The 16,080-nt window shown below is 44.2% G+C and overlaps 1 protein-coding gene across 7 annotated transcripts in view; it reads left to right on the forward strand.

The window, feature by feature from the left end:
* The window catches only part of LOC137434919 (DNA-binding protein RFX2), a 205,977-nt gene that overhangs the window by 20,764 nt on the left and 169,133 nt on the right, over positions 1 to 16,080 (forward strand). For 3 of the 7 annotated variants that reach the window (XM_068128178.2, XM_068128142.2, XM_068128187.2), the window contains exons 1-3: positions 9,453 to 9,576; positions 10,869 to 11,029; positions 11,126 to 11,244. In XM_068128178.2, coding sequence (XP_067984279.2) covers positions 9,515 to 9,576; positions 10,869 to 11,029; positions 11,126 to 11,244 — 342 coding nt within the window. In that variant the 5' untranslated portion in view covers positions 9,453 to 9,514. Of the gene's footprint in view, positions 1 to 9,443; positions 9,577 to 10,868; positions 11,030 to 11,125; positions 11,245 to 16,080 lie in introns of those variants that run through there. The other 4 variants (XM_068128163.2, XM_078784817.1, XM_078784813.1 and 1 more) reach the window with 2 other exon arrangements.

The following is a 16,080-nucleotide window of genomic DNA, read 5'->3' on the forward strand; positions in this document are numbered from 1 at the left end:
ACCGCTTGAGGTAACTCCACCTTGCTCCCCTTGAACCATCTCTGCAGCTGTTCCAACAAGGCCCGCGAATGTTCCTCATAGGTTTGACTGGACTCACGAGTCCAGCTGAAAAAATTTCTCCTATAAATACATGCGGACACCGCATAGGCATTCAAAATCTCGGCCTTCAATGCCCTGTATTTGTTTGCGTCCTCGGTTGCCATCCTCGCATATACCTCCCTCGCCTTCTCAGATAGATGGCTCACAAGATGGCCGACCCACAAGCTCTCATCAATGCCACCGGCAGCCAACAACTTCTCCGCCATCTCCAGATACGCTTCTGGCTTCGTGTCTCCCGTCCAGTCCGGCAAACGAACATGAACAGTTTCCGGGACTCTTGCAGCAGACCCCTCTGCCCGCAGTCGTTCAGTCAACATTCGCAACTCATGCTCTCTGACGCGTTCAGCTTCTGCTGCCGCATGCTCTCTCTCTGCTGCCGCCGCACGCTCTCTCTCTGCTGCCGCATGCTCTCTCGCTGCTGCCGCACGCTCTCCCTCTGCTGCTGCCGCACGCTCTCTCTCTGCTGCCGCATGCTCTCTCTCTGCTGCCGCACGCTCTCTCTCTGCTGCTGCACGCTCTCTCTCTGCTGCTGCCGCACGCTCTCTCTCTGCTGCTGTCTCTGCTGCCGCATGCTCTCTCTCTGCTGCTGCACGCTCTCTCTCTGCTGCTGCCGCACGCTCTGCCTCTGCCCTGTCATTCTCCCTGTTATACATGTCAAGTTGTTGAACCGGAGTCAGCCCGGTCCAGAAGGGCGAACGCATGCATTTAGTCATGATGGGATCGCTTCCTAACATCTCGGGTTGAGTGACCGGGTCCAGGCTGCTTGCGTCGCTCACCTCGCCACCCACGTGACTGTCAACATGATCAGGTTGAACTCTCACTTCCCTGGTCGACATAGCTTGGCTACGAGTTATCATACGACCAGGCACAAAACACAACCTCAAACACAACGCTCAAACACAACGCTCTGTTGGGGAAATACGACACAAACTACGCAATATCACCCGCACATCAAATTGCCAATGAGAAAAATACCACGTACAAATACTCACGTTTTTTTTTTTTTTTTTTTCGGTTGTTTGGAGGGATCCGAGGCTATTCGCTTATTCTTTGTCGGTTGTTTGGAGGGATCCGAGGCTATTCACTTCTCTGCCCAAGACAGCGTCCTACGGCGAGAAAGTTCCTCCAAGACGGCGTCCGCTGGTGAGAAGGCGATGAACAGATGCCAGAAGATGTCGTCCACTGCAGAATTCCCGTCTCAATCGAATGGCTCTTACTTGAATGATCCTAGGACGAGCAACCCATTTGTCGCGATCCCGTCTGTGGAATGTATCCCAGCACGGAATACGGACGTAAATGTCCGGGCTTCAAGTAATCCACGGAGTGAAACAAAGAGACGCAATAAACACAATTGTGTTTTAATCGGCCTTCTAGGGGTAAGGCACGATTATTTATTGGCTCGATCACAAAACCATAAATGGTAACAGGATGGAATACTGCACAAAGCCTGCAGGAACGGTCGGCACCAGGAGCCCCAACCAGGACGCAGGTAATATCTCTCGCGGTTCCAATCGACGACCTCCGGGACTCGGAGGATAACAGGATGGAATACCGCACAAAGCCTGCAGGAACGGTCGGCACCAGGAGCCCCAACCAGGACGCAGGTAATATCTCTCGCGGTTCCAATTGACGACCTCCGGGACTCGGAGGATAACAGGATGGAATACCGCACAAGGCCGGCAGGAACGGTCGGCCAGTAGCTCCAACACGAAGCCGGGAATCACTCGTTCTCTTCTGGAGTTACTCGCTCGTAAAGTACAGAACGGTAATCGACCAGCCCAACTCGGCTGGCGTGAGGCTTCAAGGAAAGCCCTTTATGATATTTCCCACTCGGAGCCTTCGAGCCGTGTGCGTCCATAAGATGGCGACCGCGCTCTCCTCTGGGGCACTCATTTGGGTGAGAACAAAGGTGGTTTCACCGGGGGTTTCTCACAATATACAGACTTGGCATTTAATATGGAATATTTTTTTTCCCTTGACTTGGGTTTACTTTCTTAACTCAGTATATCAATCTAGTGAGTTTCTTTCACACTTTGGTGATTTATTTGTTAAAAGAACCATGTCACTGATTGTCTGTCGCAGCAAGAAGTCAACAACAGGATTGTATCACAGGTGGCGTGGCAAAATGTACGGACAGGTGCATTTGATGATTGGCTTCACAGTCGGGTATACAAGGGTTGTTGCGTTCTGTATTAGTGGAAAACAACTGCTGCACGTCTCCAAAAGTTATTGCCGCTTCCTCTGGAGATGGTCCGTCAACTCGACAATGCTGTTTGTCATGGAGTGGTGGCTTTACGAAATTACGGCATGAAACGGCGTGCTATTGCTCGGCAGTATGGCATCACTCAAGGTCAGGTGTCAAAGATCCTGAAACGAAATGCTCAGAGGGGTGTCCCTACTCCAATACCGAGGCCAGGACGTCCCCGCAGAACCACAAGGGGGGATGATCGCCAGCTGCACCGGTTAGTCCGCAATGGCCGTACCAAGTCAGCTAATCGGCTTAGGGCTGAGTGGCAGCAACTGACAAATGTGCCTGTATCCAGAAGGCTAGTCAACCAACGACTGGTTCAAGCAGGCTATCGTGCCAGGCGTCCCCTGAGAAAGCCACGCCTGACCAGACAACACCGCCAGCGCCGATTGCAGTGGGCCAGAGAGCACCGTCAATGGCAGCCAGGACACTGGAATCACGTGATCTTCAGTGACGAGTCTAGATTTCTGGTCTATCGTCAAGATGGTCGCGTCCGAGTGTGCAGACAAGTGCATGAAGCCTACAACAAAGATTGTATAGTGCCAAGAGTCCAAGCTGGAGGTGGTGGGGTGACCGTTTGGGCTGCTTTTCATGCAGGAGGCAAAACTGACCTGGTTGTTCTGAATGGAAACCTGAACCAGTTCAAGCACAGGGCCATTCTGGAAGAAACATTGCTTCCATTTGCTCGTGCAGCCTTTCGAGGAAACTTTGTCTTCCAAGATGACAATGCACGGCCTCATCGTGCTCGCATGATCCAACACTTTCTTGCTGACCGTGGTGTAGAGCACATGGAGTGGCCTGCCATGTCCCCAGATATGAATCCGATAGAGAACTTGTGGGCAGAATTAACGCGTCAAATCGACCACTTGGACCAGCAGCCGACCTCTGTGCGTGAATTGCAGCAGGCTGTTGTCACTGCATGGCAAGCGATTCCTGTCCAAACCTTGGCAAATCTCGTGAACAGCATGCCACAACGTGTACGTGCTCTCCTTAATGCTCGTGGGGGTTACACGAAGTACTGAACTGTAATTTTACTGTCCGTAATCCCAGTCGTAATTTAACTTTTGTTTTTGTTATAAAAATTTTTTGGCTAATGTGCAAAATAAAGAGATACTTCTGGAAAACGTACAGAAGTTTAACACAGTACTGTCCATGAATTGAGTTCGATATCAGTTTACATCACTTTCAAGGATCAATTTATTTGTTTCGAAATGTCAAATGTGGTTTTTGTTTCTTTTAAAGGTCACATTAACAAAATCTAGAATAATTTCAACATAATTCCAATGAACTTTTGGTTCTAAGACATCTTGAAAAGTAAGTTCACCCCCACAAAAAAAAATTCCATATTAAATGCCAAGTCTATATATATATATATATGTGTGTACATATATATGTATGTATATATATATATATATATATATATATATATATATATATACAGTATATATATATATATATACATATATATATATATATATATATATATATATATATATATATATATATATATACATATATACATATATATATATATATATATATATATATATATATATATACATATATATATATATATATATATATATATATATATATATATATATATATATATATATATACAGTGGAACCTTGACTTACGAGTTTAATCCGTTCCGTGACCGAGCTCGTAACTCAAATTGCTCGTATCTCAAATCAAATTTCCCCATTGAAATGCTATTAATCCGTTCCAGCCCGCCAAAAACCACACCAATTTTTTTTTTAATATACAGTATATATAAAAATATCTCGCGCTTTATATTTCACCTGTATGCAGCATACAAGTTGGCAGGATGGCCTGGACTGGAGGTACGCACACTTGACTCTAAAGTCTAAACTGTCCAGCCTGGGTTTGAATCCCGACCCAGCTATAACCTGTCATGGGTGAATCACAGGCAGGGTGATTCATCAATGGGTGTACCGCTAAACTGGGCGCCCCGTTTGCGTCCCATTAGTTGTTGGATGTTAAGGATCTCACCGTGTTTTCCACAAAGAGAAGGCGAGCTATCGCCGGCACTCTGAACAAGTTGACGGCAGAGATACTGTACTTGCACGGCATGATAACCACGTGTCGCACGATCTCTTGTCATGGTCCACAAGATTATCACAGAGAGGTGCAGCTTCCAGCGTTTCGAGATCTGATCCAGGCCTATCCAACGAGACCGGTCCCAGCGTTCTAGGCCCGGTGGTTGTCTCAGACGGACCCGACAACGGCAGTGTTCGTTTTAACTCGATTCGATTCGAGCGCCGACGTGCCGGCGAACAAAACCGGTCATATCTTTTGAACGCGTGGCTCGATTTTTACAAAATAAACTTTTTCTTGAAGGTCTGAACCGTGCGCTCAAAACGATACCGAGTTTGACCCTGAGAGAGCCGTTTTGCGCCGGCAAAGGCGCCTTGTGTGACGTGAGGACCACGTCGTGCTGCATAGATTATCATAAATTATCATATCATTATCGGCGGCGTTATATATCATTAGCGCTATACGACAGAGATACTGTACTTGAACGGCAAGATAACCACGTGACCGGGTGGCGAAAGCTCGTAACTCGGATCTCGGCTCGCATCTCAAAGCAATAAACTGCCAGAGTGACGGCTCGTATCTCGAAAAACTCGTAAGTTGGGGCACTCGTAAGTCGAGGTTCCACTGTATATATATATATATATATATATATATATATATATATATATATATATATATATATATATATATATATATATATATATATATACACAGTCATGTGAAAAAGTAAGTACACCCCATGTAAAGTTTTGACTTTTTCAACATATTTCAACATACAGCTATTTGATCTTCATTTCAACAATATTGATAGATGAAGGTGATATAATATAACAAATATCATGAAACATTTACATTTTGTAGTCCATTGTATAATATAAATAAATATAAATGCAAATTTCGCATGTGGAAAAAGTAAGTACACCCTTGGCTCTAATAGGTGGTATTGCCCCCTTTGGCAGAAACAACCTCAAGTAGGCGTTTCTTCTAACTGTCGACCAGTCTCTGACATCGACTGGGATAAATTTTTGCCCACTCCTCCATGCAGAATTCTTTCAGCTGTGCGATGTTTGAGGGGTTTCTTGCATGCACAGCTCGTTTCAAATCCCCCCACAACATCTCGACGGGATTTAGATCCGGGCTTTGACTAGGCCATTCCAGAACCCTCCATTTCTTTTTTTCAGCCATTCCTTGGTGGATTTACTTGCATGTTTAGCGTCATTGTCATGTTGCAAGGTCCACCTTCGGTTGAGCTTCAACACTCCGATAGATGGCCTCACATTATCCTCAAGCACCCTCTGGTACAAATGAAGAATTCATAGTGGATTCTATGATGGTGAGCTGCCCAGGCCCTCATGCAGCAAAGCTGCCCCAAACCATAATATTTCCACCACTATGCTTTACAGTTCGTATCAGGTTCTTGTGGTCAAATGCTGTCTTTGGTTTTCGCCAAACTTGTATTCTGGTACTGTGGCCAAATAGCTCTACCTTTGACTCATCTGTCCAGAGCACATTGTTCCAGAAGTGCTGGTCTTTGCCTATGTGTTCATTGCAAACTTTAGTCTTGCCCTGATGTTCTTTCTGGACAGCAAAGGTTTCCTCCTGGCAACACCTCCCATGTAGATCAAATTTTGTGCAGCCTCTTTCTAATGGTAGACATGTGCACTTTGACATCAACAGTGGCAAGAGCTACCTGTAGCTCCCGTGATGACATTGTGTGGTTCTTCGAGACTTCTTTCAGCATCTTGCGGTCTGCTCTTGGGCTGAGCTTGCTGGGGCGGCCTGGCCTGAACAAGTTGGCAATTGTTTGGAATCTTCTCCACTTGAAGATGATCTTCCGGACAGTCGAATGATTGATTTCAAATTGTTTGGAGATCTTTTTAAATCCCTTCCCAGACTCGTAGGCATCTATAACCTTCTTTCTGAAGGCCTCAGAGAGCTCTATTTGATCTAGGCATGGTGATGCCGCACACTTCAACAACAAAGAGCAAACCAAACGAAATGTCTGAGGTTTAAATAAGACAGTTTCCTCAAGATCCTCTCTAACGATGTCTAATCATTGCACCTGAGCTGGTGCACCTGATTCTAAATTTAGGTATTTGAAGTAGTGATAAATGTAGGGGTGTACTTACTTTTTCCACATGCGAAATTTGCATTTATGTTTATTTAAATTATACAATGGACTACAAAATGTAAATGTTTCATGATATTTGTTATATTATATCACCTTTATCTATCAATATTGTTGAAATGAAGATCAAATAGCTGTATGTTGAAATATGTTGAAAAAGTCAAAACTGTACATGGGGTGTACTTACTTTTTCACGTGACTGTATACACACACACACACACACACACACACACAACACACAACACACACACACACACACACACACACACACACACACACACTTACATATATATATATATATATACACACACACACACACACGTGTCTTTTTACTCACCATGAACGCACCAAACGTCTGTCTTCTCAAGAGTATTAGTATCCATATGAATCAATTACCAAAGTAAAATTTGATTTTCTGTAGTGGAGGTGAAGGGCAGGTGGTAGTGGGATGTCCATGTGGAATTAATTTATATTTTTTGCCCTCCCTCTGCCCCTCCCCTTCCCTCTCAATTTTTGCTTCGACATCTGATGCAATTAGTGCAAAAAAAAAATTGAATGTCAAATTCGATCTTTTTTGTTGTTAATTCGAATGAACCCACGAAGGTATTGTATTAGGTACTGACACGTGATCACTTCAAAGAGTTTGAGAACGTCATGTAATTGCACTCTGGAAATGAACATTTAAGATGTACTTGTTACCTCAGCACTGCAGCTTAATGTTAACCATCAACCAAGAATTCATCACCGAGCATCTATCCTCGGATAATGCATACGATCCAATTCCATTTAGGTTGCTAACTAGCGCCATGGCCGAGCTTTACTTCAACCTGTTGACTCTTCCATGCGTCGTAGCCTAACACCAATGAATGTTGTAATGGGCCAGGCAACATCGGACCCCATTGTGATGTGAAACCACCGGAGACATGGCATCCGAAGGTCCAGCTCTTCTGGCTGCAAAGTGTTTCCCCTGGTAAGACGGAGTTGCACAAGATTTTTAGGGCCTTTTCCTTTCGGCATTTAGGCGTTCCTTTCTGCAGGCCAGGGTCTCCATAACACCACTAAGGGTGCGCTGCCCTGGGAACGGGACGCGGGGGTTGTGAAATGGTGCATCTGGTGAAGTCCGCAGCACTCCGGCATATTTCCTCGGTGCGAGGCCCGTTTCCCGGCAACTATTGTACCCGGGCTGTAATTTAATTTTGCCTTGTTCAGGGTTCTGGACGCTTGTTAAAGACCGCTTACTGTGCAGCTGAAATTTGATCCCTGTGGAAAGTTTTCTTCTTCTGTTTTGTCCTATTTTTCTTTGCATCCTTTCACCTCATGCTGTCTCTCCTGAGCTCTTTATGCCCTCTTTATTATTTATATATTTAATTCGAGCTACTTTGTCCTCCATATTTCCCTTTTATTCTTATGGTTTCTTCACAAGTCCTTTGGTACCGCGTGCCCGAACAATCTGTTTTCCATGTCTACGCTCAAGAAAGATTTATGTGGCATTTGGAGGTGACTATTGAAAGAAATGTTTTTGAAGGATGTAAGGGGGGATGAGGGGGGGGTGGGGGGGAGTTGAGAGAGGCAGCTGCCACATTGTTTATGAGCTAAAGAAAGTTCGTTGCCAGGCAACGGTTGCCCGGCGACCCATAATTGACAAATCCCTTTGGAACCTGCTTTGAATGGCCAAGTAACAGAATGAAGTACTGACAATGGTTGAGCTTTTCACAAAGCCTGCAGCTGAAAGCACTCGGCTCCCTAATTGTTGATTATATCTTTTATTCCTCGACTAAGCTGGATGTATGTGCACGATGTGATTGGACATACTTTGAAAACATCCAGTTTGACGGCAGCATTTTTACTCTCCGACCCACCACGACCCTCCCGAACACCTACGCACCTGCCAAACGATTTTCACCCGCAATTTGATCCAAACAACTTTTTTCGGCAGAAACGCTGTTCTGTAATATTGTGTTTCGTCCATGTATTCAATCGCTTCACTGTTTTACCTGTGCTAAGTACATGCTGAGCAAAGCGTATCGTCCTCAAGATTATTTGAGTTGTCGGTATAAATATGCACTGAGCACGCTTCTGAATTCCATTGTTAGGGTCTTCATAAATATGTCGGCATGCTTCGGATTTCGTTCGGTTTTCTGCGAAAGAAATGTCACGAAGGCCTTCATGGGGCATTTGCTTTCCCCTGCCATCCTTTCAGAGATGGTGGTTCCTGATTACCTTTTGATCCGATGACATTTATAAAAGCAAGTCGTAACTCGTTTACGTTTCCTCGCTCACCCCCTTGACTCGCACCTCTCGCCGACAGTTCGCTCCGTTTTCAAACCTCCAAATAGTTTGCCCAATCACACGTGCGCTTATTTCTTTGTTTTCATTTCTACGGCCTGGAGTTTCAAAAGTAAGAGTGCACTGAACGGAATAGTTGTGCTTCACGAGTTTGCTTTGTGAAAGACGTAACTTTTTGCCCTGTTTCTTTTGTTGAAAAAGATCCAGGTGGTTGGAGGTGGCTAAAATGAAGGCTGTGATTTTAGTTAGTGCGAGTACGCGGAAGACCAACCTTTGTTTAGCTGTTGGCAGGTCGCACGTGTGAGGTTCCCTTCCATTCGGTGGGATTTGTAAATCAATGGCACTGGATATCTATTTGATTGAGGTAAGAAAAAATTTGGTGATTTGTTTTTACGCCTTTTGCCTTCACAAAAAAAATGCAATTTGTGAACTGAAAAGAGAAATAATAGCGATAAATGTCAAAAAGAAAAAAATGACTGCGTTCAGCGCACCTTCGCAGGGCACACTGGAGCCGAATGGGCAGGCTGCTTGGCCTACCCCCAAGGTGCTGGCACAATGGCTGAGGCTGTGAATAAGGGTGGGCCTTGAGACGCCCACCCGGCACCCCGGGGGAGCCCAATCTAGCGGGCGTAGCGCGTGTCGCCAACGCCGCGCGCCGCGTTCGGACGCCGAGCCGAACCTGCGCGTGACAGCAATGAACAAGCTAGATTATCCTCCGGGCCAGGGCGCGGCGTTCGCATCTTATTCCCACAATCCGTAAGTCCTCCCCTTCCTCCTCCTCTTTTTATTCTCACTGTTTTTTGGCCTCGTTTCCTCCCTCGCTGTTGCCTTCGTTCCGTACCTCCTCGTGCCGCCTGACGATTGGCCCCGCGGCTTGCCTCGACGTGGCTAAACGGCTTTGTTGCGGCGCCCGTCTCCATGGCTGCTGACTCTCGCCATGGCTACAACAGACAACATTTGAGTGCTGCTCTTTTACAACGATGAGCATTTCAAATACAATCACGTTTTTTGTTTTTTTTTGTTTTTTTTCAACATGAAATTGATTTCCCTCCGTGTTGGTGCGTAACCTGGCTCCTATTTCAGTGCTTTTGCTGGTGGTTTGTTAAGGTCTTTTGTGCAAAGCATGAAGACATATTTCGTGCAGGTAATTGCTAATTAGTGCTCGTGGGCGCCCTGTGGTTTCTGTAGTGTGCCGAGGGAATTGCTATGTTTCAAATAAAACCGTGACAGGATGTACATTTCTGTGCTTTAATTTCCTTCTATTCTCATATATTTTATTGCAGTACTTTAAAAATTTTTTTACATCTGGCCTATGTCTTCATTTATTTCTGGAGCCAAAGTTTGCATTTAATTTGTGCGTTGGGGAGAGGAGGTGGATGGTGGAGAGTTTGGGGAATTGGACTCTGGTACTTGGACCCACCGATCCATTCAGTCGTCAAGGAAATGATGGGTTTGAAAAATCACGTTTGTCTGCACGGCTGCTCCACCGTTTTAGGATGTCTGGCACACAAGGTTACACCCCTTGGCAATAGGAACTCTTATCATGCGTAAACACACCTGAAAGGTTTCAGTGATGCTTCGTGTGTAGATTTACCTGGCTTTTGCGATAGTGGCCATGGCGTTTTAACCTGCAAACACATGGAGAGTATGATGATCTGACGGCTTAATTTAACAGTAGTGCATGGTTTTGCCATGTTTTGCATTAGGGTGGGCAGCGGTCATTGATGCTACAATCATGATTCATTATTTGAAATACTATTGTATTGAAAACGTTTGTGAGTTTATGTAAAGTGGCATAGGTTGCATTTCTGTAGTTATATGGTCTGACGAAGGAGTAAAGATGTAAGAATGGGAATGGGAGGGATGTGTAGGAGGGGCCTCTTAAAGGCTGTATGGTCACTACACTGTTGCTAAAGTGATCTGCCACTTGTGTTAAATAATAAAAGGGTAAATAAACACACAGTTGATTGCAACAGGTTACCTCACCACACGCTTATCGTCCTCGCGGGTGTCTCAGTAACAGTGGCCTGCTTGTCCCCACATGGCAGGTCAGGGATGGCAAGCCAAGCTTACGTGACAGAGCTGCCAGCAGCACAGGGCCAGCCTCAGCCGCCTCCACAGCCTCCACCGCCACAACAGCCTCCAACACAGCAGCAGCAACAACAACAGCAGCAACAACAGCAACAATACGTGCATGTCATCGTTTCTGGTGCGTCTTCAAATGCCCTGGGTTTTCCATATTCATTTTGTGAGCATTGATCTTGGAGATCGAGTAAGTTCAACGACTGCTTGTGGATGTGTACAGAGAGTGGAATGCAAGGTGCTGCAGCTTCGGCTGCAGATGCATCACGGAACGTGCCGATGCAGGTGGCATCCACTGGACAACCGCCTGGCGCTGCTCAAGCAATCCAGCAGGGTCAACAGGTGAGCGTTTGCAAGGTGTTGTCTGATGGGCCAGAAAATATAGGGTTCATTTTGCAGATGGTGATTACCCGAATTTTGGGTTTTATTCACAAACTTCAGTGCTTGCATGTTCTTCCTGAACAGAAATCTTTTGTAAATGTACACCCTTTGTGGCATTGGTGAAGATGCAAACTTGTCTAGATGCTTACTGTTCTTACTTTAATGCCCTTCCGAGTCATGGGGCATCTTATCATATCATATCATTGGTGCTTTTCAGTTCTCTCACTTATTTGATATATCTCGCCCAATGTACATTTTCATTGTTTTGGGTTAAGACCTAAAAAAAGCTGAAAAGTAGGACAAAGGTCGTTTGTTTATATCAAAACCAAAGGTTGTGTGAGATACATCCATGGCAAACATGAAATGAAGTGAAATACAAGGCACCTTTTTAGCCATTGTCAAAGCTAATTATAACTACTCCCATCTCCATCCCAGACTTTCCAAAACCACATTTCAAATACCTCTTCGATTCCTCCAGGCCCTCCTCCCAGCCCTCACCTCACTGTCCTTTCCTTTCAAAATCATTATTTTCAAATTCCTATGACACATGTACTACTCTTGCTGGACTTCTTTGAAAATATGAATATCATCCGTTGTTCATGTTTCATTTTGCAACATAATTGTCAGATTATAGGACGAAAGAAAATGGGTTTGCATTCCCAAGGAAAATTTATTCCTAAATACTTTGCTGTTTCTGTTGATAAAGCAGGCTCTGGGCAGAAATTGTGTGCCTCGTAATGTACCGTGAATGAGTTACAAGCACGAGCGTTGGTGCAAGCGTCTGGGAGGGCTCTGCACCGCACATGATGCAATTCTTTCTCTTTTTTTCGGGATTCCTTTAAACCACGTGCAAGAATTCTTTTTTGCATTTGTGCTGTTTTATCTATTTTGCCAACATCTACGTTTTTTTGGTATTTCAAAATGCTCAAAATGGAACCGTTCCTGATCTCCATCCTGTTGTAATATATCTCTATCTCCTGTTGTTGTTACCCTACGCACGCAGATCGAAAAGCGGGGTTTACCAATGATTTATGTCTAAGTCTGTCCATCCGTCTGTCCACAAACGTCAGTTTATGATCGAGAAACAACTTATTTAAATTGAATGTTACATTTTGAACACGAATCTGAACACAAATAGGAAAACAAAGCTGCAGTTAAACAGTACTTTGTCTCTGAATTAGACCCGACTGCACTAAAGCAGGGAGGAGTGACATAATATTTCAACTCTGCCTGTCTGGCAGGCAAACAAAATTGCAAATCATTCCAAATAGGAAACTTACTCTTTTAACCCTTTGAGTACGGATGACGTCCAGTGCCGCAACCCATGAAAAAGGTTTGTGTACGGATGACGTTACTACACGTCATCGACTATACCTATAAATAGATCATCAGTACATGGTTGCATTCCCGTAATGCCAAATTAATCCCGTACCTGGGGTATTTTTATCAAAAAAAAATCCCGTACTCAAAGGGGTAAGGACGTTATAAAGGACACAAACAACAGGCACAAATAACTAATGTAACGTGTTAGATAGGGTGGTGTAATAGCCACTGCATCAATGGTGGTAAAAGCATGCTAAATTCCAGAAATAATATAATCATATGGATTTTCGACTTTTTCTTTTATTTAAATTGGATTATACATACTTGAACACTGCAGAACACAAATCACCTTCTTGTCACTTCCAGGAACCTCCAATTTTGCAGTGCTTGGACATGTTAAATAAGGTGGTGTATAAGGGTGTTTGGTGCATAATTTTGCTTCAATAGCTCTAAACTTAAGGAAGTTTTTAAAATAATCTTTAATATCATTATTTATTTCAATTTAAGTACAAAGTTAAACATGACATGGAGCAATTTGGTTCTATGAACTCTCTAGTTGTTGTTGTTGTCGTTTGTACTATCTCAGTGTTTGTGATCATTTTGCCATGTTGACTTTGTTAGAGCATTGGCTAAAGTTTATTGTCCCCCGTCGCACAGCGTAGCGAAAGGGGGACTATGGCTTTCCCCTCCGTCAGTGTGTCCCCGTGTGTGCGGGCGTGCGTGTTTGCGTGCGTGCGTGCGGGCGTGCGTGCATGCGTAAGCGAAGGACCGCATTCGAATTTGGTGTGTGGGTGCAACCCACGTCAAAATCCAAGATGGCCGCCACCATGTATGTCTGATGCCATGTGTGTCTTAACCTTGTGAGATGAATATCTTGAAAAATAAGCGAAGTACCAACTTCTAATCTGGTGTGTGGGTGTAGCTAGGCATAAGGAAGAACGCTATTGAAAATTGGGTCGCCACGTCAAAATCCAAGATGGCCGCCGCCATGTATGTCTGAACCTTGTGAGATGAATATCTTGAAAAATATGCGAAGTACCAACTTCTAATTTGGTGTGTGGGTGTATCTCGGCATAAGGAAGAAAGCTATTGAAAATTGGGTCGCCACGTCAAAATCCAAGATGGCCACCACCATATATATGTCTGAAACTTGTGAGCGAAATATCTCGAAAAATAAGCGAAGTACCAACTGCTAATCTGGTGTGTGGGTGTATCTATGCACAAGGAAGAACGCGGTTTAAAATTGGGTCGCCACGTCAAAATCCAAGATGGCCGCCGCCATGTATGTCAACCTTGTGAGATTAATATCTTGAAAAAATAAGTGAAGTACCAACTTCTAATTTGGTGTGTGGGTGTATCTCGGCATAAGGAAGAAGGCTATTGAAAATTGGGGCGCCACGTCAAAATCCAAAATGGCCGCCACCATATATATGTCTGAACCTTGTGAGCGAAATATCTTGAAAAATAAGCGAAGTACCAACTTCTAATCTGGTGTGTGGGTGTATCTAGGCACAAGCAAGAACGCTGTTTAAAATTGGGTCGCCACAACAAAATCCAAGATGGCCGCCGCCATGTATGTCTGAACCTTGTGAGATGAATATCTTGAAAAATAAGCGAAGTACCAACGTCTAATTTGGTGTGTGGGTGTATCTCGGCATAAGGAAGAACGCTATTGAAAATTGGGTGGCCACGTCAAAATCCAAGATGGCCGCCTCCATGTATGTCTGAACCTTGTGAGCGAAATATCATATCATCGCATGTTTTCTGCGTCTTCCACTTTGTCAACTCACATCACTTCACCGACGGGGGACCTAGGCGTAACACTTGTTGAATTCTACTTTATTTGATTTTTAATAATTCATTTATTTTGTATAGCGCTTTTCATGAAGCCCAAAGGCGCTTTGACAGAGTGCAAAACATAATGCATAACAAAACATGAAAACAACAAGTGCAAAAAGACAAGAATCAATAGGGAAATATTTAAAGCAAAAGGAGGGAGAAGGAGAAGTGATAGTCAGGGGTTAAATGCTGTGGGTTGAATGTTGAATGCAGTGCTGAACAGGTGGGTCTTGAATGATGTTTTGAATGTGGTGAGTGAGGAGGAGTCTCTGATGGTGTGAGGTAGTGAGTTCCAGAGGGTGGGAGCAGCGATGGAGAAGGCCCTGTCCCCCCAGGATCTGAATTTGGTCCGGATGGGGGGGGTCAGGAGGTTTGTACCAGCAGAGCGGAGGTTGCGGGTGGGAGTGTGTCTGGAGATTTTTTTACTAGCACATTACCTTACTAATTGCATGTCCAGCTATAAAATGATTCGTGAAAGTAACACTTTTGCTTGCAACGTCTGTGCTACTCTGCACAACTTGCCAGTTTCTTTCCTCTTGCTCTGATTCATTCTATAGAGTGGGTTGAATTAGTTGGACCCATTGGAGGTTGTAAGGATGGAAAAATAAAATATATAAAGGGAAAGTTGCCTTCAAAGCATGTAGAGAACGTAGATGGTAAAAATAGACTAGGCAAAGTGAAAGCCAAGTTTTCTCTCAATGCCATCCTTTCATCTCCTTTCCGAATGGAGGCTGAACCCTAACCCTAACCCAGGACAGGCCTGAGCTTGGTTTTGTTCCCACTTTACACGAGTGTTCTAGAAAATCCTCTTTTCCACTTTGCTTATGATTCCACATTATGCCATATGATACCCCATATTAGTTACAGACCTGCAGCAGCTGCATTCCTCTCAACATATTTGTCAAAGACTAAATACTGGCCTGGCACGTGGAATACCAGCATGTCATTCAATCAAAGCAAGTCTCATGTTTTCACATTGTCTTTTTGGAAGGATCGTCAGATTAATGCATTGTCCTTGTTGTTGTCCGTTGACCTTGTTTGTGCCATCCGCTTGATCCCATCCAATTTCTGCCACATCTTCAATGGATTGTGTTGCATGGCGATGTCAATTGTTTCACTGGTTCAAACACCTTGGCCTTTCGAATACCAAGCATCATGCACCTATTGCCGATGTTTATTAGATATAACGCCTCATGTGTGCATTCAGTGCAGGTCAAATTCATGGCCAGATTGCACCTAATGATGTGCAATAGCTTACTGGCCTGTGCTAGCTAACGGCATTGCCCTTTTATCTTCTTCAATATAGATTTCACATTTCTCCCAGTTTCACTGATTCTATTCTTTATGCAATCCTTGCAGATGGTGGTTAATCAATTGCAACTGCGTCTTTTATTTTGTGAATGGCATATAGCAGCTTATACATTTGTGCAATGTGCAACATGGATTATTTTGTCGATTTCTTTTTTTCTGACTGCTCTGGTTAGTACACACTGACCAACCATACCCAACTGCTTGCATTTTGCTCCGTGTGTGCATGAACAGGGAAATGCTCGCATAACTGCTCACATACTTCCATATAATACTAGATCATGGTTATTTTTATGTATGAAAGTGCAGAACTTCATTAATGATTGA

This window comes from Myxine glutinosa, chromosome 1, assembly GCF_964187855.1.
Source record: "Myxine glutinosa chromosome 1, kmMyxGlut1.1, whole genome shotgun sequence".
NCBI lineage: Eukaryota > Metazoa > Chordata > Myxini > Myxiniformes > Myxinidae > Myxine > Myxine glutinosa.